At 37.5% G+C, this 22,487-nt stretch overlaps 1 protein-coding gene across 2 annotated transcripts in view; it reads right to left on the reverse strand.

The window, feature by feature from the left end:
- Positions 1-21,134, reverse strand: part of LOC121386200 (protein capicua homolog) — a 91,252-nt gene extending 70,118 nt beyond the window's left edge. Inside the window, exon 1 of one of the 2 annotated variants that reach the window (XM_041517031.1) lies at positions 20,899-21,134. In XM_041517031.1, the coding sequence (XP_041372965.1) occupies positions 20,899-20,977 (79 nt within the window). In that variant the 5' untranslated portion in view covers positions 20,978-21,134. Of the gene's footprint in view, positions 1-1,638; positions 1,727-20,898 lie in introns of those variants that run through there. The other variant, XM_041517032.1, reaches the window with a different exon arrangement.
- Between the last annotated feature and the right edge of the window lie 1,353 nt (positions 21,135-22,487).

A 22,487-nucleotide genomic window follows, 5' to 3' on the forward strand; every position in this document is an offset into this window, starting at 1 on the left:
GACATCAAAGACTGTTTCACTCTTTTGTAACATTATCTAAATGTGTTATAGGTTTGTAGCTTAACCAAACTTAGTGTCCATTTTCACGGGTTGAAACTAGAGTCTGCACCTTTAATACATAGATGACAAAAAGGAGATTAGTTGTCTTGTCAAAAGTTGGACAAGTCACCTAGTTGCTAGCAGTAGTGAGAAGTAACCATAATATTTTGGACCTAATTCCATATTAAAAACAAAATCAGAGAACAGATGTCAAGACCGGCCTTGGCGGTGTCGTCGTTAAGCCATCGGACATAAGGCTGGTATAGGTACAGGGTTCGTTGGCAGTCTGGCACCGGCTCCACCCAAAGCAAGTTTTTAACTACTCACTGGGTAGGTGTAAGACCACTACACCCTCTTCTCTCTCATTGACAGACAGACCAGATAGCCGAGGTGTGTATGCCCAGGACTGCATGCTTGAAGCTTAACTGGATATAAGCATGAAAATAAGTGTGGGGGGGGGGGGGGGGGGGGGGACGACGACACACTGGCTTGTTTAGCTCATTGGGCATCTAATTAGTCCCTTGTTTTACTTTGACGCAAGATTTAAGTCAATCCCTAGTGGAAATCCTGATACTAGAGAAATATTATTAAGGGGTACATGCCATTTTATTCCTATGTATTTTGGAAATCCTAAAACCAAGGATTTTCACAGAGTAGTTCGACATTCGCAGCCACTTATGGTTATAATTACAGTAGAAGATATGAAAGAAAATAGAATCATTCAATTCACATGAACCTGGGTAATATTATAACTGACAATATCCTGGTTACACATATCTCATGATGCATAGTATTAAAAGGTGTGTGCTTGAGCAGGAGTGGAGTGGTCGTGTCAACAAAGTTCTATCATGAAAATGGAATGAATTGCACATTTACATCCTATAAAAACATTGCCGCCGATTGCACTTAAAATCCATTTGATTGCAGACACAACGCTTTAAACTTAAGTAATAATCTCATTTCAAGTTTTATTTCATACATGCATCCTCCATCTTTAGCAGCAACAATCCATCAAGGAAAAACAAACTTGTGAGGTGGGTGATCCATTTTGGGTGGCCTACAAACATTTCCATTTCACAAGTAGATTGTCCACAAGCAATCGACTTTGCGACAACTCACATAAAACATAATCAATATTGCTGAGAATAAGTTTCTTTTATTTCAAACAAATCTTGACAACGTCTGTGTACCTTGAAGTTAAACTTGCTGTGAACTCGTCGCATTTCTTTGACCTCACCGAGATAAAAGTGACGGACACGATATGGAAAATGGCTGGCCAAGTGCGACACTAACGCTGTACCTTTTCCCCGAGTAAAGTTATGTTGTTCCCATTCTAGATCTAAGCGAAAAGTGGTGAATCTTTAGCCTCACGGTGTCCATTGATCTATCCACTGACAAAAATAATTGGGTGACAGTCACTCATCGAAGCTAAAAGACTCGGAAGAAAGCAGTCGATGCTTTTGTGATCACAAAAGATGTCACGATAGGTGCGCGTTGCATCGACTGCAAAAGTTAGTGCAGAAACATAAAATGCAGTTCATCAAAAGATGCTAAATTAGCTAATTCTAAACACAAGTTCAACAACACGCATTGTATTACCTTTAAAGATGTCTACACATCTTCTTATGTGTTGCAATCGTCATTTAATTTTTCACAACTTGCTCCAGACCAGTCCAGAGCTAAAAATGGTGAATGAGCATTCCGTCTGTAATTTACATTTTTGATTGGCTACTACAACACCACGTGCTGGTCACAGCTATACGTCATCAGTGAATAGAGAATATTGGTTGCTCTGATTGGTTAAAAATCACAGGGTCTCACCAGTATTGTTTATTCACCGCTTACTATTACAGAGGTGGGCTTACAACTGACGGTTATTTTGCACATTGTATTTAACCTAAAGTAACATAACGCATCGCGATGTATAGCTAAAACCATTTTGCAAGCATGTAACTGCATTTGTAGTGCAATCAACATTCTGGAGGATGTACGTGAGCAAAATAACCTATTTCATGAACAAAGACAGGTCAGTTACACCTTACAGCCAATCAAAACACATTGACTTAAGTATGCGACATGTTGAACCAATGAAAACCTCGATTTCTCGGTCAACGTCTGTAAATGGAAACTGGGTAACACGCTTGAGCATAATGTGTATGCAGTTACTATGCGGGTTTACTACAAGCTTGAACTATACAGGTTTACGGGCCTACGATAAATTGCACACACGCCCGGCGACCGCTTGCTGATGTCATTCGCCATACTTTGTGGCAAGAGAAAAGTGTTGTGTTTATTTCAATCGATGATGTGCATATAATTTTAAGTCATTTATTTGTGTTTAGCGACAAATGTTGGAGATTAAACAGTGATAATCCAATACTGACCACAATAAATCGACCTGCTTGGGTCAGTCTGAAAACGTCCTTGGTCCCATTAATAGCCCAAAACACACCGGGTCTGGGTCTGGGCCTAAGAGTTGAGATGTATGATCCGTGAATAATTAGAAGATACGGGGATATCCGGAATCAATAATACAGTGGCCTTGTAATAAGGTTTAATGTTGACAGGTGTTGGGTTCGCTTCCAGGGACATAGGCTAGTGGGTTCATAACTATTTTCACAGTGTAATATTTATTAGGCTATTCACATAAGTGTCCAGGTTAATACTCAACACATTTCTTATTCCAGCCAGTGCACCACGACTGGTACACCAAAGGCTGTGGTATGTGCTATCCTGTCTGTCTTATATTCGAACACTCAACCACCAGGTCTAGACCATAAGCGTACGAGACGGGGGCAGGAAGGGGGGTGGGTGGGTGGGTCAACTGCACCCCTAGTGTTGGAACAAAACCTAAAATTTGGGCAAAAATAGTGTAGATATTCGGGGGAAATGTGTTAACCTGAAAGCTTTTTACCATATTTTATTTCCATCATTCAACCCGCAAAATTAGTTGTAATCCATGTAAAAAAAAACATTCGTACCATACAACCATATACATGTCTGTTTAGTAATATAAATTTATAAATGTTGTTATCCAGATATTCAGGCATTTTCATTTAATTCGGGCAAAAATCAGTCCTTCCCCCCCCCCCCCCCCCTAACAAATGGGAGCCAGTACGCCTATGGTCTGGACCACGTTACCAGGCGCGGATGCAGAATTTCTGAAGGGGGGGGGGTGTCCAAATGTGATGACTGATCTCTCCTTTTACACATAACAGTTAATATAATCACGTTATGATCGGACCCCCCCCCCCCCCCCCCTGGATCCGCTACTGGTTACTCTCCTGGCTTCCCAACATCAATCCAAAGTGACTGCACGTAGTGGTGTAATCCGAGTGGTAGGATTGATCAGATGTCACCTTCTGGTGTTAGTGCACTAGTAAGCACTGCACGTTGCAATTACACGATTATGGTATCTTTGAAACACGTTCCCGGATGCAGGCCTCGGTTTGGAAATACGGCTGGCGAAAGGAAAAAAGAAAGAAGTGTTTTATTTAACGACGCACTCAACACATTTTATTTACGGTTATATGGCGTCAGACATATGGTTAAGAACCACACAGATTTTGAGAGGAAACCCGCTGTCGCCATTATATGGGCTACTCTTCCGATTAGCAGCAAGGGATCTTTTATTTGCGCTTCCCACAGGCAGGATAGCACAAACCATGGCCTTTGTTGAACCAGTTATGGATCACTGGTCGGTGCAAGTGGTTTACACCTACCCATTGAGCCTTGCGGAGCACTTACTCAGGGTTTGGAGTCGGTATCTGGATTAAAAATCCCATGCCTCGACTGGGATCCGAACCCAGTACCTACCAGCCTGTAGACCGATGGCCTAACCACGACGCCACCGAGGCCGGTGCTGGCGAAAGGAGAGCAAACCATTGTTTTCCTGATACTCATCATTTTCATTTCATTTCATCTTATTTTCGTGATCGTAAATCAATCAAGGTTCAAGCACGTTGTCCTGGGCACACACACCTCAGCTATCTGGGTTGTCTGTCCAGGATAGTGGGTTGGTTACTTGTTAATTGGGTTAAATGTTAATTGTTAGTGAGAAAGAAGAGGGTGTAGTCGCCTGTAGTCGTTAAAATTCGCTCTGGGTGGGAGCCGGTACCGGGCTGCGAACTCTGTTCCTATCAGTCTTATGTCCGATAGCTTAACCACGACGCCACCGAGGCCGATGATAATAATAATAATAATAATAATAATAATAATAATAATAATAATAATAATGATAATGATAGTAATAATAATAATAATAATAATAATAGACATCGAAACCGGGGTGTGGGTGACAGTGCTCACCCAGCCCCAATCGCTCCCATCTTTCGACGCTTATGTAATCGAAGACAACAAATTTCAAATAGGAAAAGTATGCAGTTCTACGCATCTATTAAAAAGACATCACTAGAGCACAGATTTATTAATCATCGGCTATTGGATGTCAAACATTTGGTAATTCTGACATATAGCCTTAAAGAGGAAACACGCTACATTTTTTTATTTGTCGCAAGGGATCTTTTATATATGTGCACCATCCCACAGATAGAATAGCACATACCACGGTATTTGATATACCAGTCGTGGTGCACTGACTGGAACGAGAGATAGCCAATGATCCCACCGACGGGGATCGATCCTAGACCTACTGCGCATCAGGCGAGCGCTTTACCACTGTGCTACGTTCAGCCCCTCTTATGTAATTGAAGACGACAAAGTTTTAGATAGGAAGAGATCTACACATTTAAGAAAGTTCTACGTATCATAAAAATATAAAACAAAGTGATGACAAGTAAACGTACAAACATCACTTTTTTTTTATGTATGGGTGAATAAGAGGCAAGCTCTATGCACTACTCGAGCGATCGACTGGTTTTTGCGCACAACTTTAGATGAATGTGATGTGATAGATGACGATGGAACCAGTCAAATTGTTCGCGGGAGTTCGGCGAACGATCGACTGGTTTTTGCACACAACTTTAGATGAATGTGATGTGATAGAAGAGGATGGAACCAGTCAAATTGTTCGCGGATGTTCGGCCTCTCGAACGCCACCAAATTAAATTCCATAGACGACAGTAATACATATTATATTAGACGCGGATCAAGAGGAACGGCATTGGGGGTGCGCACCCCCAGGGCCGTAGCTAGGGGCAACTGAGTAGTTAATAGTCTAAAACTCCTTTTCTTTAAGTTTCTATAATGCTTTCCGAATTAGCTACGGCCCTGACCCCCTCACCCATACTTCAAAGTGCCATGGAAATAATATAAATAATGTATGTTACTATATTTTGGAATACCGGAAAGGTATCTTTTTTCACGTTTCACCCCTCCCTGTTTGATGTTTCACCCCCCTCCTGTTTCCATATATGCATCCTTTCAATCAATATATACAAACTAAGATATACATATATATATTAAAATTCCTCATCCGTAATCATTTCAGGTGATACGCAGACTTTTTCGGCGATGGAATACAACGCATACACATACACGCATTTACATCATATATTTTAATTTTAAAAACTATTTGTAACCTCAGGTGGTACGCACCTGTGTATATGGAAGCTAGGCCCAGTGGTAATGCGCTCGCTTGATGCGCGGTCGGTCTGGGATCGATCCCCGTCGGTGGGCCCATTGGGCTATTTCTCGTTCCAGCCAGTGCACCACGACTGATATACCAAAGGCTGTGGTATGTGTTATCCTGTCTGTGGGATGGTGCATATAAAAGATCACTTGGCAGTTGCTACTAATGAAACAATGTAGCGGGTTTCCTCTCTGACACTATGTCAGAGTTACCAGGTGTTCGACATCCAATAGCCGATGATTAATTAATCAATGTGCTCTAGTGGTGTCGTTAAACAAAACAAACAAAATTCTTAATACAAATCACAGAAAACAGAGTCTCATGCTGCAAGTCAAGCATCATTGATTAGATTATTTGACCACCCCCCCCCAAAAAAAATGTCCTAAGATCAGTGGAACCCAGCACGTTTCAAGAACCACGGTATCTGAGGCACTGTTGCTAATTCAAAACAATTCACAGGCATTGTTTGCACATACGAAGTAATGTATACCGGTATTACATAATAAACTCATCAATGGCTGGTACGGCACTATTTAATGCTCTATTTAAAGTTAGAAAGATTTTGAAGTCTGATCCACGAGAATGATGCATGAAGAGTTGATTGAAGTCTGAAATTACTTTCTGTGATCTATTCTACATTGACTATCTGAAGGAAAAATATAGCGTGTTTCCTCTCAAGACTACGAGTCAGAATTACCAAATGTTTGACATCCTATAGCCGATGATTAATTAATCAATGTGCTCCAGTGGTGTCGTTAAACAAAACATTTTTTTTTTTTTTGATCCTCTGAAATGATACTACTTGATGTTGGTCTTTTATCATATATACTTGACAAAAAAAGAAACGCTAACGTTTTAATAATTAATTATGTGTATAGAATGTCAACATGTGTATAGAATGTCAACATGTGTATAGAATGTCAACATGTGTATAGAATGTCACAATGTGTATAGAATGTCAGTGGGTCTAAACTGTCCAAAGTACATTAAATAGACACAGTAATGAATGAGATTCAAACAAAAAAAAATTAATTAAAGAAAGATAAATTAATTTTCGCTTCTTTTTTGTGTGTTCATTATACAATCATATACTTATTCAAACGTAAAAAGGTGCAGACTGCATATTATAGTCTTTATTTTCGTTGAAGAAAAACCGATGAATTAGCATGTAATCCGAGCTATGTAATGAATAATGCTAAAATTCACATAAAAACATAAACTAGTTTTAAGTCCACGCAAACTGACATGTCTTTTGTTGAGAGGTTTTTTTTTTATCCAAACGTATAAGAAGGTTTCTTAACAGATTACTATCAAACTGTATAAATTATATATTATTTTGAATACAGGGATGCAAAAGTTACAGTTAGTTTAAGGACATCACTATCTAGAGCATATTAATTTATTATCATCGGCTATTGGATGTCAAACATTTGGTAATTCAGACATATAGTCTTAGAGAGGAAACCCGCTGATTTTTTTTCTATTAGCAAGTGATCTTTTATATGCAACATCCCACAGACAGAACAGCACATACCACAGTATTTAATATACAAGTCGTGGTGCACTGTTTGGGACGGAAAATAAAACAATCGGAGCATGGGCCCACGGAGGTTATTCGATCCTAGTACCTCAGGTGAGCGCTCTACTGAGTTAGATCCGGCCCCCGAATCTAAGCATGAAGAAGGAAATGTTGTATTTAATGACGCACTCAACACATTTTATTTATGGTTATATGGAGTCAGACATATGTTTAAGGATCACACAGATATTGAGAGAGGAAACCCGCTGTCGCCACTTCATGGGGTACTCTTTTTCTATTAGCATCAAGGAATCTTTTATATGCACCATCCCACAGACAGGATAATACATACCACGGCCTTTGTTACACCAGTTGTGGAGTACTGGCTGGAACGAGAAATAGCCCAATGGGTCCACCGACGGGGATCGATCCTAGATCGACCGAGCATCAAGCGAACGTTTTACCACTAGGCTACGTCCCGCCCACTTCCGAATCCAAGGATGAAGGCAAGTACTGAAACAGCCGAGGTAGATGACTGCACTTGAATTGTTACTAGTAATCAATATCCATTACACAGAGGATAAAGGTAGAATTACACGTGAAATTTACGTCACCTTGGGTGATCCAGACGTTGCTAGTATTTATTATCCACATAGTTCAAGATATTCAGGGAAATATAATCAGCATGACACACGTGTGTTACAATGATTTCACGTGCACCACGAATGACGTAATTTTGTGAAGCGACGTCATAACTTAATGTGGCTTCCTCGGAAAATGACGTCGTTCGTCGTTTCTTTTTAGTTATGTTTCAAACGTTTTGACATGGTCCTAGTCTGTTATTCATAAAATAATATTTTGGATCATGTAGATAATAAAGAAATTATTACACTCGCGTGTTAATCGTACTGATTTTACGAAACTTGTGTCAGGATTTATGTATTACCCTCGCTCTCGCTCGGGTAATACAAAAATCCTGACACTCTTTCCGTAAAATCGGTACGACATACAAGCTCGTATAATAATCTCTATTTATTACCCATATGGTTAAAAATATCTAGGTACATCAAAGTGGTACGTCTCACTAGAACGCCTAGAACGAAACGAGATGAGTGATATCAATTAAGATCGATTATGGGTGATAAATAGGATATTAAACTCGCTACCATTTCGTAGCATGTTTATGTCCCTCGTGAAATAATTTGAAAATTATTTCACTAGGGACATAAACATGCTACGAAATGGAAGCTCGTTTAATATCCTATAAATAAGTGAATGGTCCACGGGAATAACCTATGATTTCCAAACAGATAGTCAGTATTATAACGGTTCTGTATTATAACGCACGTACGCACACACACACACACCACACATGATACAACGCACAAATATATATATGTATATATATATACACACACATGCAATACATAAGCGTGCACACACACACACACATGGTGTACGTCAAACTAACTAAATAAGATGTATCGCGTGTAAATGACACACACGAACGAACACACACACACACACACACACACACACATACACACACACACACATGGCGTACGTCAAACTAACTAAATAAGATGTATCGCGTGTAAATGACACACACGAACACACACACACACACACACACACACACACACACATGGCCTACGTTAAACTAACTAAATAAGATGTATCGCGTGTAAATGACACACACGAACACACACACACACACACACACATGGCCTACGTGAAACTAACTAAATAAGATGTATCGCGTGTAAATGTCACAATGATAAACGAATCCATCACACGACTGAGAAAAGCGTGGGCCGTCACTCAAGCTGCAATGAAGTCTTTCCAAATGACATTGTTTAATCAGTACCGCGGCGCCTAGCCATACACGTCAACATACAGTTTTAATAATCGTGTATGATTAGCTCACAAAGAAACACGATCTCACAACTTTCGATCTATTCAGGGGCGTAGGAAAGTGCCAAAAAGGTGGGGGCACATACACACACAGATATATATATCTAATCATCGATGCTGCTACTGAATCAAGAAGGGGGGGGGGCACATGTCCACACACAAACACAAACACACACAGACACACACACACACACACACACACACACACACACACACACACACACACACCGCTTCCTACGTCAGTGATATTGTTAATTAGTGTCTAGGTTTGCCTGAATTTAGTTTTTTCGTTCTGTATTATATTGTTATTGTTGGGGACAGGGTAATTTTTTATTTATTTTTTTAATCCAGGATTTTGTAAAGGGTAAAAAAAAAATCTAAAAAGGCAAGTTTGAATTTTCTGAAGGCAAACGAACCAGTTGAGCTTTCGGGGGGGGGGGGGGGGGGGGGCATGTTCCCCAGGATATTTTGAAAAAATAGATGCTCAGAGACGCAATTTCGAGTTAGTTTAGTTTTGCATATTGTGAATGATGAATTCAAAATAAATAAATAAATAAATAAAATAAAAAGTAATTTATAAAGGCACTTAAAATTGGCAAACGGGGTCACTAGACCCCTGTGACACCCTTCACTCTGGATCCGCTATTGGGAGTATCATCTCGGATAGGACAGAACTCCGAAATATGTTTTGATTGGCAGTGTCATGCGTCCGGGGTTTGATTCGTGGAGTCGGCCGAGAAGTTCCGTCTACATCGATGTTTCCCGAAACTTGCAGACGCGAGAACTGCGAATATTTGCGCAAGGCAGTTATAAATAGATACGGGGTTTCCCCAGGCAGAGCTAAATATGAGCTGCTATGTCACTTCCCGCTTCGCCAGATGTTTTGTCCCCAAAGATCCGTTCATGCGCAGTTATCAATATTTGTTTTTTTTATTTTTTACACCTGCTATGATAATTTTTCTTTAGGTCCGTTTTAAAATATAGATAACATGGTGGGGAGAAGCAATTTTCTTTTATATATACTGGTGCGGATCCAGAGGGAGGTGCGAAATCCACTTTTGCATTTCGAAGTGCTCCGAAATATTCAATGTACAATTAATCTTTTTTTCTTCTTTTTTTTTATTATTATTTAAAAAAAAAAAAGAGGAACATGTAAACCCGCTATATTTTTCCCACAGACAGGAAAGCACATACCACGGCCTTTGTCCAGTTGTGGTGCACTGGTTGGAATGAGAAAAACCTATATCAATTGAATGGATCCACCGAGGTGTTTCGATCCTGCGACGCAAAATACCTCCAGCTATGATTTTTTTTTTTTTTTGGGGGGGGGGGGGGGGGGGGACTGAGTAGTTAATAGTCTAAAACTCCTTAAACGGTTAAGAAGATAATTTTCTTTAAGTTATTTTTTTTTTTCTGTACTTTTTTCGGGGTGGGGGGGGTGGGGGGGCAACTGCCTCCTTGCCTCCCCCGCTAGCTACGGCCCTGACCTCAAGCGAGCACTCATCCGACTGAAAAAGTTCCGTTTTTAGATTAAAAGTACCTTTCTTGTATAGCTAGACTATATTACTAATGTTATATCACTAGTGTCTCCTGCTTCTTTTGTAAAATTATTTGCTTCTCTTTTTGTTTTGTCTTCAAGATAATTGGTGCACAAAAGACACCAAATCGTTTGTATTTCGAATATAACATAAATTTCAAGAGGAAATTGAAAAACGCACTGTTTATATTGTATATTATAGGCCTATCTTTTAACAAATTGCGATTTCTATTATCGCTATATTATTTTGTTTGTTCGTGTACTACCTGACGACAATACGTGGCACAATTAATTTTCATGTATTTATGAATACACCGATTTGATTTGATTTGAAAAATATCGGGCTGAAAAGTCTAAAAGTAGGTGACATGCAGGTCTCCACCACCCACAGTGTTGCCCCGTCCCTATAGTTATTTCAGGCTCATTGTGACCCTGGTAGGCCTACCAGTAAATACATCTGTATTCTGAGCTGGTCGTTAACATGCATGAAGAGCGATGACTTATTCATGCATTTGTCGTAATCGTCTAAAATAGACTTCGTGATTCACAGGTTAAAATGTCGGCATCAAACGCCATTGGAAGTTGTTTAAATATAGAAACAGAACAGACCGCGTGTTCAGCGATAGCGACCGACGCTAACGTTCGCAAACTATTTGACTGGTACCTCATATGGTTTAATGTGAAGCGCATGAACCAGTTTAGATAATCTTTTTCTCTCTCTCTCTTCTTTTTTCTCTCTTTTTTTTTAACTTTTTTTTTTTTTTTAATTTTTGTTGTGAACTCATCTCTGTTTTTCCTCGATTTCAGCGTTTCCATATTTTGTAAATATATAAAATCTGGTTGAAAAAGATAATTTTTTTGTTGGCCGCAAAAGAAACAAACGGCTGTCTGTTTAACGGCTTAACGGCCATGTGATCAGTCAGTGGCTGTTAAAGCTGCTATCTCGAGGGAGGAGGGTATTAGGTTTTTCAAAATTGAGGGAGGCAGTATTTTAAATAGTGATGGATATTACAAACGATCGAAAGCGAGTTTGGTACGTTTCTAAACAACGAGTTGTGAGATAAATGGTATCTAACGAGCGAAAGCGAGTTTGGTACGTTTCTAAACAACGAATTGTGAGATAAATGGTATCTAAAGAACACGAATGTATTATTCTATTTGTTACATATCCTCAAAAAACAGATTTTAAGAAAATTTTAACATAATTTTCGACAAAAAGTTACGCGTCACAGACCATCAAAAACGTCACAGTGTAATCTATTTCCACCGTTTTTTCATTAGAAAATGGTTGGTGACCTGGTCACATAGGATTTTTTCCCCTGACAAAACCTCACCGTTATTTACTCTTTGTCCAATACAGACAAAATGAAGTTTTGAGTCAGTATCCGTAAAATTCTGTGATATTTGTGTTTTTGCACGTTCTTTACAGTTTTTGTAATTTATATTCCACACGTGTGGTTTTTGCATTACCATAGTTTGACACCCAATAGCCGATGTATTTTTCGTGCTGGGGTGTCGTTAAACATGCATTCATGCATTCATTCATTCATTCATTCCAGTCGTATGTTTTGACATTGTTAACACACGTACGTGTGTAAATAATCCATGTGTTACCAAAAATAACGCATGGTGTTCTCACCAACGGGTGTGTAAAAAAATTGCGATACAGGAAACTGAATTGCGATACGTTCCACAATATACTAGTATTGCGGAGACCAATTCTCAATTATTAAAATGTATAAATGATACACTAGTCAATCAAGATTGGTTCCGACGGTATTGTTTCTTTTCTTAAACTGATAGTTTTTGTTTGAAAATATGAAAGCTGTGACTAACACACATACAAAATATATAAGTGCAAAATATTGCGATACGTATTTATTAAAAAATTATATTGCGGTATATCTAATTTTCAAAATACTATCTTAATACGTTTTACGTATAACACATTATATGGGAAAATACATTTGGAATGACTTTTACTTTTATGTTTTAGTCGAATTATTTCCAATTTTGTTTGGAAGTTGCAAGAAATAATAAATTCGTTCGTACGAAATAGTTTTAGACAAAAATTGACATTGAGATACTACAAAACATTACGATGTCCAAAAATGCGTCAGTTAGGTCTAAACAAATTTATATTCATTTGCTGAAAATCTTTTAAAATGTCTACAAATTTAGAAATAATTCGCCCAAAGATCTGTCTAAATTTATTTATCCGTATAATGCATTATATTCAAAACAAGCTAAGTAACGGTAAGATAATGTTTAAAAAAAAAAACATTATAATAATAATAATAATAATAATAATAATAATAATAATAATAACCAATGCAGGATGTATGTTTATTTTGTTGGGGTAACAAACGGAAGTCTTGCCAGGACTGAAAACTCGGGATAGTCTCTTTAAACAGCATTTATTCAATAAACTTTTAGTGGATTGGCAAACAGGCGGTAAATCTATATAACTGCACCTCCGCACTGGGCCGTACCCTCCGGGGGAGTAGGGGTGGGAACAGTTGCCCCCTTAGAATCTCACTTTCTTTTTTACTCCAGAAAATAGCATACACATGTTTAATTTGTATAGTGTTTCATTTGTTTATAAAAAGTAGTGCACCCCCCCCCCCCCCCCCCCTAGGATTTTGATCAGGGTACGGTCCTGAACGATCCATTGTAAATGATTAAATCATTAAGACGGAAACTTTAAATAAACACTCGTAAAATGTTTTATTTAGATTTTCTTTTGACTAGCTATTATTACAAATTGTTTATACTATAGCCCGTAATAAACAGCCCCCACTCTCCTCCTAATTCGTTTTGGGTACAGACTGTGTCAGTGGCTATGTCAGTGTGTGTACCCACAATGAGCGTGTTTGAACCTTAATTGGATGTAAGCACGTTAAAGGGACATTCCTGAGTTTGCTGCAAGTTTTAAGATGTTATCGACTAACAGAGATTTTTTAACGATTGTAATTACATATTCATTTCCTAAAAAAAACCTACATTTTTTCGTACGTACAAATATTAAGACGACCAGAAACACACTGAATATACAGACACTAATATTCTAAATAAGAAAATATATTTAATATAAAAGTTTAATCGTAGAAATATTTTATTAGTCGGAAACATCTTACAATGCAACAAACTCAGGAATGTCCCTTTAAACCAGTCTATTGATTCTGATTTCATGATCGATTCTAAACGGTCAAATATTCGAGACGGAAGCTTTAAATATCATATCACTCTAATGTTCTCACAGTAGACCAATTAGCATATTCAATAGGGTGTTGGGTCTTTCCAGGCGCGTGCGCAGGGGAGGGGGTGGGGGGTGGGGGGTCGAAACCCCCCCTGCTCAAGGCGATTTTTTTTTTCATATCCCGATTTTTAATGTAATTTCTTTCCAAAAAAATGTGGTCAGAAAGCAGCTCGGCTAGCCAGCAGAAAACACCTCAGAATAGCCCTAGAAGGGGTCAATTTTTCGGGGGGGACCCCAGACCCCCCGCCACGGGCATAGCGCCTGCGGCGCTCGCGGTGTCGGGCTTCGCCAGACACCTCGATCACCGCCCCCCCCCCCCCCCCCCCCTGCAAAATTTACTGCGCACGCCCCTGCTTTCACATAGTATACGTCATCACTGCGCTCGTGCACAAATTCTATTATGAATGAATCATCTTTGTGTATTGAAGTTGTTATGAACACGCTCTTCCACAGAGCGACATTCCGCCCTCGTAAATGCCCAAAGTGGTAAAGCAAATAGTGCTATGGGTACATGGAATTATCCATTTCAATGGACGCGCGTTTTCCCCCCGGTCCACTCAGAGAGAGTCCCATCGCGCCTCATACAAGCGCACTGTCACTGAGTTACACTCCGCCTCCGTTATTTTAAAAGCTGCACACAGCATACGTGCACAGGGTAAACATGCATATGCAACACATTAAATACTGCTAATACACTGAAGTACAAAAGAAACGCGACTAGTTTTAAAGTCGCAGACACTATTTTCATCCCGTAACAAATGGACACTAAGTAAGGTTAATCTACAAACCTACAACTCATTTGGATAAAGTTATAACAGAGTGAAAGAAGAGTCTGTGACTTTAAAACCGGGAAATAGCCTTACAAATTTACTAAAACTCGAATCAATACCCTCTACTTCTCAGACGCACGTGCGTTTTTAAATATATGAAAAATGCATTGTTTGGTATTAGAAACACCAAGTTGACCAGAAACACTTCGGTTGTATGGAAATGGATAATCTAAACAATAAAATATAAGTAATGTGTTTGATTTCAGTGATCATAAACGACTCTAGTAGTGAAAAATGTGCTGTAGTAGTTAAACACTGGGGTCTGTCCCTTTAATGTATATGTTGTATGACAACAGAGTTCAGTAGTTTGGTAAATGTGTAAATTAAAAATCAAATCGTGATTTTCAAATTCGAATATTTAAACAGACACTCGATTTAATTGATGCATCGTAATTTTGTCAGTACAAATAACAGGATATAATTATGTTCAGTACAAAAGGCGTAACAGTGATGACACTGAATGTAGAGTTGTATCTTAAAATTATAATGCGATTTGGATTACAACGTTTATTGATATTAGCATTACTGCCAGACAGCTACATATGATTACTAACTAATCGCCACGCATTTTTACATAGGTTACACCTAATATTGTGGGTAGAATGATGGAAATACATGGTGAAAAGTGTTCAGGCAAGCTAATTTTACTCGAATTTTGTTCTCTTGTTTTTGCTCGAATTTGAGGATTTTCTCCAGGACTGGGAGAGAGGGGCACTTGCCCACCCCCTGCCCCACCCCACCCCGTCTCGTATGCTTATGATGGTCCAGCCCCGTGTTTCGGTATCGTCAGTATCATATATTAGGAATATAAATTGTATTTTGCGAGCCTCTGGCGATAAAAATGGGTGAAAGTCTTTAAGACAAGTGGAGTTGTTTAATTTGTTCATATTTTAATTCCATAAAGTTCATTTTAAAACTATTTTAATACATACACATGTATATACAATTATTAATAATAATAATAAATATGACTACATTGAGATACTTTTAAAGGGACATTCCTGCAATTTTTAAGATGTTATCGACTAACAGAGACGTTGTAACGATTGTAATTACATATCAAATATATTTTTCTGCATAAAATATTAGTGGCTGTATATTAAACGTGTTTCTGATCGTTAAAATATTTGTACTAGGTTATATTTAATTTTATTTCCTAAAATACAGACACTGATATTCTAAACAAGAAAATATATTTAATATGTAAGTTTAATCGTAGAAATATTTTATTAGTTGGAAACATCTTACAATGAAGCAAACTCGGGAATGTCCCTTTAATTGACACAAAAACTTAAGGGATTAAAAATTAATAATTTTAATTAACGAAAATTCCATTAACATTTGCGTGTCCTATGTCGTTCAGTATACTATATGCAGACGAGATAGACTGCTTGGTTTCCTCGGTCTCTCTCTCTCTCACACCTACGCAAAATACGTCTAAACCATTATCCAGCTAGGACACACTCGAGTAGCTTGCCTAGAAATGAATGCATGAAATTTATTGTGTATTATGTAACAAGAGGTCCTGGACGGGGATAGAGCGGCTGTCTGAGGTCGTAGGATCGGTCCATATAAGCGTACGAGAGGGGGGAGGGAGGTGCAAGCGCATCCTAGTGCTAGAGCAAACCTCAAATTCGGGCAAAATTGGAGCGATGTTTGAGCAAAATGAGGTAATCTGAGACCATTTCACCATGAATTTCCATCATTCTACACTCACAATTAGTTGTAATCCATATAAAAATGCGTAGTGATTTGTTTGCATAGTTGTTTGGCAGTAATGCTAATATGAATAAATGTTGTTATCCAGATTCGGGTATTTTTGTTTAATTCGGGCAAAACCCAGCCTGTTCTCCTTACAAAAAATGGGAGCCCGTAGCCTACGCCTATGTTGATCATCCTCATTGGAATCGAGGATTGTTTTTCTGTGTCAATCAGTGCCTCACAAATGATATATCAAAAACCATGGTATGTGTTGTCCTGACTTTGGGAAATTGCTGCCAATGGAAACAATGTCAGAATTATCCAATGTTTGACATTTAATACCCGATTATTAATTCATCATGTGCTCTAGTGGTGTCGCTAAACAAAACAAAGTTTTAACTTGGTTAGGCAACTCCGTTATTTAATAGATTAAAGGGACATACCCTAGTTTCAACCCGTGAAAATTAACACTGAGTTCAGTTAATCTACAAACCTGTAACACATTTGGATAAAGTTACAATTGAGTGAAACATAAGTCTGTGACTTTGAAATGGTAAAATACCCTCTAAAAATAGAGTAAAACTCGACTCCATAACTGTTACTTCTCAGACGCACGTGCGTTTTTAAAACTATGAGAAAGGCATTTTGTAATATTAAAAACACCAGGATGACCAAAAACACTTCGAATGTACGGAAATTAATAATCTAAACCATAAAATCTAAGTAAAGTATGATTTCAGTTATCAAAAAACGGCTATAATAGTAAAAAAAAATATGCCTTAGTGTTTAAAAACTAGGATATGTGCCTTTAATTAAATTTAAACATATCTCTCTGTTGGTAGCCTACCAAGCTTCAGAATTAATCAGTCGAACCTTTGGGAAATCGGAAAATTACAACGCAACCGTCGAGTTCGCCAACTTCGTCGTAACAGTTGACAGTCTGAGCCTAGCACTACTTTCTCCAAGTCAACTCCTTCAAATATCGGAATACAATGATTAGCCTTGCCTCAAGCTAAATACAAAGTCGTACGCAAAACGGACGGCGGTGGGTGGGACAGATGTAGTCGCCTACGGAGGTAATATTAAAATAATAATAATAATCAGTGGCGTAGCCAGTATTTTAGATGGGGGGGGGGGGGGGGGGGGCAACCCACTATTGGGGTGGGGGCAACCCAAACTATGTATGCATGTGTGTATGTATGTATGTATGTATGTATGTATGTATGTATGTATGTATGCATGTATGCATGTATGCATGCATGTATTATGTATGGTTTTATAAAAATTAATACGGTAAAAAAAAAAGAAGAAAAAAAGTAAGATTGGCGGGGAGCCACGGTCCCGTGCCCCCCTCGCTACGCTATAGTTAATAATAAATAAATAAAACAAAATAACAATCAATCAAACAGACAAACTAAAAAGCAAAGAATTAATGTCACCCCCCCCCCCCCCCCACCCCACCCCACCCCACCCCCACCCCTCCCCATTAAGAGAGTTTACTCATTTGCTTTTGTCCACTAGCCGCGCCATTTTTTACCGTACAGCTTTCCACGTGAACAAAAATAATTTCTACGCGGGGGCGGATTCATCGGAATGAGTACAAACTTGTTTCGAAGTGTAGACAATTTTAGACGAATCAAATCTGCATAGGGCCCACATATTTATTTATATATACGCTCCGATGTCATTTCAAATATTTAAAATAACTCAGTTTTAAAGGGACATTCCCGAGTTTGCTGTAATTTTAAAGATGCTATCGACTAACAGAGACTTTTTAACGATTGTAATTACATATCAAATGTACTTTTTCTGCGTAAAATATTAGTGGCTGTATATTAAACGTGTTTCTGATCGTTCTAATATTTGTACTAGGTTAATTTCATTTTATTTCCTAATTATTTTTTTTCGTACATATGAATTTATTTGAAGACGATCAGAAACACATTGAATATACAGACACTGATATTCTAAACAAGAAAATATATTTAACATGTAAGTTTAATCGTAGAAATATTTTATTTTTCGGAAACATCTTACAACGCAGCAAACTCAGGAATGTCCCTTTAATGGTATTTTAGAAATATTAGTCAGTCATCCCAAATATGTACTAAAAGTAGAAAAATAATTCAAATTTATACTTTAGCTTTCTCTCTATATATTTTTCCAAAACTCAGTATCCATTGAACCTCGCAGAGAAAACTCATAATGCAATGCAATGCAACGCAACGCAACGCAACGCAACGCAACGCAACGCAATACAATACAATACAATACAATACAATACAATACAATACAATAAATTAAACAAATTAAAAAATCCAAAAAAACATCAACATAATAATAGTAATAATAATAATAATAATATAAATAAATAAATAAATAAATCAATAAAATCAATAACCGTTCCAAATTATTAACGTGTTCTGGGGTGTAAAAATCGGACGCTAATGTGAATGGATGGGTAATGTAAGCGCACATTTTGTTAAATATTACAAAATGTAGATAAACATGTTTCTTACAAAATCTACATTTTTATGCATACTTTTAAAAGGGAGAGCGGTAGAAACAAATTAATAGTACGCTTTGTATACGTGTGACAATGGAAATTTATATATATATATATATATATATATATATATATATATATATATATATATATATATATATATATATATATATATATATACATGATATATACCAAACATACTAAAAAGAATTAATGAAAATAAAAATTAAAATTCAGAAGTTACTTGCAGTCATTCTTATTACATTTTGTTGTTGGTAATGACAGAGGCAGCAGTAGCAGTAGCAGTGGCAGTGGCAGTGGCAGTGACAGTAGCAATAGCAGTGGCAGTAGCAGTAATAGTAGTACTAGTAGTAGTAGTAGTTGCAGTATTAGTATTAGTAGTGGTAGTAGTAGTAGTAGTAGTAGCAGCAGTAGTAGTAGTAGTAGTAGTAGTAGTAGTAGTAGCAGTAGTAGTAATAATAGTAGTAGTAGTAGTAGTAGTAGTAGTAGTGGTAGTGGTAGTGGTAGTGGTAGTAGTAGTAGTAGCAGTAGTAGTAATAATAGTAGTAGTAGTAGTAGTAGTAGTAGTAGTAGTAGTAGTAGTAATAGTAGTGGTAGTGGTAGTGGTAGTAGTAGTAGACGAAGAAGTAATAGTCGTAGTCATAGTAGTAATAGTTGTAGTAATAATAGTAATATAGTAGTAATAGTCGTAACAGTAATACTTAAATAGTAATAGTAGTAGTATAGTAGTAGTATCAGTAGTAGTTGTAGTAGTAGTAGTAGTTGTAGTAGTAGTTATAGTGGTAGTAGTAGTAGTAGTAGTAGTAGCAGTAATAGTAGTAGTAGTAGTAATAGTAGTAATAGTAGTAGTAGTAATAGTAGTAGTATCAGTAGTAATAGTAGTAGTATCAGTAGTAGTAGTTGTAATAGTAGTAGTAATAGTAGTAGTTGTAGTAGTATCAGTAGTAGTAGTAGTAGTAGTAATAGTAGTAGTTGTAGTAGTAGTTATAGTGGTAGTAGTAGTAGTAGTAGTAGTAGTAGTAGTAATAGTAGTAGTAGTAGTAGTAATAGTAGTAATAGTAGTAGTAGTAGTAGTAATAGTAGTATTATCAGTAGTAATAGTAGTAGTATCAGTAGTAGTAGTTGTAATAGTAGTAGTAATAGTAGTAGTTGTAGTAGTATCAGTAGTAGTAGTTGTAATAGTAGTAGTAATAGTAGTAGTTGTAGTAGTATCAGTAGTAGTAGTAGTAGTAGTAGTATCAGTAGTAGTATCAGTGGTAGTAGTAGTAGTAGTAGTAGTAGTAGTAGCAGTAGCAGTAGCAGTAGCAGTAGCAGTAGTAGTTGCAGTAGCAGTAGTAGTAGTAGTAGTAGTAGTAGTAGTAGTATCAGTAGTAGTAGTAGTAGTAGTAGTAGTAGTAGTAGTAGTAGTATAGTAGTAGTATCAGTAGTAGTAGTAGTAGTAGTAGTAGTAGTAGTAGTACTAGTAGTTGTAATAGTATAGTAGTAATAGTAGTAGTGGTAGTTGTAGTGGTGATGGTGGTGGTGGTAGGTGTTTTTCATAGTCATTAAGTAAAAGTGTCATACAACGCACAATATTTGAATATTATACACTAGGAATATGTCGAGCTGAAAATAATTGATTCCGGATGGGCATTTAAAAAGTATACCACGTGTAGTTTTAGAGTCTTCTTCTTGTAAACAAAAAGACTTTTAAACTAAAAAAATAATTAAAAAATAGTTTAAAAAGGTATGTTTCGGGGATATAAGAGGAGTGGCTGCAGGATTTTCTAGGGAGGTGTAACTTCCAAAAACGACCCCTACAGTATTCCGTAAGTACACCAACATGCATTATATAGTGGACTTCCATAATAGTTTAAAATTCTGGAGAACGGGTGAGCATCTACAGCACCCTCCCTGAATCCGCGCCTGAATACCATTACCCCACCCCCACCTTTATTAAGCACGGCCCTGTGTACACGTATAATTATGTTATATCTACGTACCGTCATCGGTGTTGCCGGGGACGTCAAAAGTAACTCGTTTGACACTTCGCTTCCGTCTTTTGAAACCGGTGATCGACATGTCCCTTCTTTGACAAACTTTAACTACCACGTTCACGTCATCGGCGGACACACCCCGGGGACGGCGACACCTCCGATGAATGGGTATGTGACACAACTACAGCGACGCAGCACAGGTGTCCCGCAGTATAATTATATTCGCCGAAAGTACTAGTACTTCGGCCAGTTTTCGCCAACTCTCGTGAGAGAATCACGACGGAACACGACCCAGTAAGCCGGTTTTACGGAGATGAGATCATCAAAAGAATTGGAGCCGAGTAACAGATCGGTTCACAGAGTTATCCGCCCCCACAGTACTGCGTGCACTATTGGTTTCTTAGCATTTTCAGCCAATACGGGTTGAGAGTACGCAATACCGTAAACCACCTACTACACGTAACCATGAAATACGTAGTAAAGTTTCATTTGTTTAACGAAACCACTAGAGCACATTTATTTATTAATTGTCGGCTGTTGCATGTGAAAATTTTGATAATTATAGCATAGAGACTTAGAGAAAACATTTTTCGATTTGCATCTTTTATATACACTTTTCCATAGACAGGATCGTACATACACGGTCTTTGATATAGTGGAGCCGAGTAATAGATCGCCTCACAGAGTTATCTTCCCCGAAAGTACTATTTGCACTTTTGGTATATTAGCCTTTACAGCCAATAGTTTGCAATACAGATGTCTAGAAAATTAAACTTAGCCTTAATAGTTAAAAATAACTCCAATATAAGACACATACTGTTGGTGTTGTTGTTGTTGTTTTGTTGTTGTTGTTTGCGGGTTTTTTGTAACCTAAAAGCCAATAACGTTTGTTTTCTATATTTGGAAATATGGATTTTTCTTTTCTTCTTTTCTCTCTGTCTATCTGTTTAATTTCTCTTTTGTTATATATTTGGTCTGTCATTAAGTTTGTGCTCCAAATTTGACTGTTTCAATTAACTAGTAATTTTATTGAATGCACTTTATATTTATGTATCTATTGTTAGATAATGATTTCAGGGCCACAACCCTGACATTATCAATATATATATATATATATATATATATATATATATATATATATATATATATATATATATATATATATATATATCTGGGGCAATAAATATATTAATAGATCGCCTCACAGGGTTATCTTTCCTTAAAGTACTATTTGCACTTTTGGTATCTTAGCCTTTAGAGCCAATAGTTTGCACTACTGCATTCGAATACACAATACCGTAAAGTTCCTACTACACGTAACCATGAAATAAGTAAAGCTTTAAAGATACCACTAAACAACATTCATTTATTAATCGATGGCTCTTGCATTTGAAACATTTGATCATTATGACATATTTTTTACAAGAAATCCGCTACATATTTCCATGAACATCTTTTATATATACTTTCTCAGAGACCGCACATACAACAGTCTTTGATATACCAGTCGTGGAGCATTGGTTAGAAAGGGAAAAAAACAAACAATCAGAGAATGGTTCCTCCAAAGGGATTCTAACCAGGCTCCTTAGACAAGC

The sequence above is a fragment of the Gigantopelta aegis genome, chromosome 12 (assembly GCF_016097555.1).
Source record: "Gigantopelta aegis isolate Gae_Host chromosome 12, Gae_host_genome, whole genome shotgun sequence".
Lineage (NCBI taxonomy): Eukaryota > Metazoa > Mollusca > Gastropoda > Neomphalida > Peltospiridae > Gigantopelta > Gigantopelta aegis.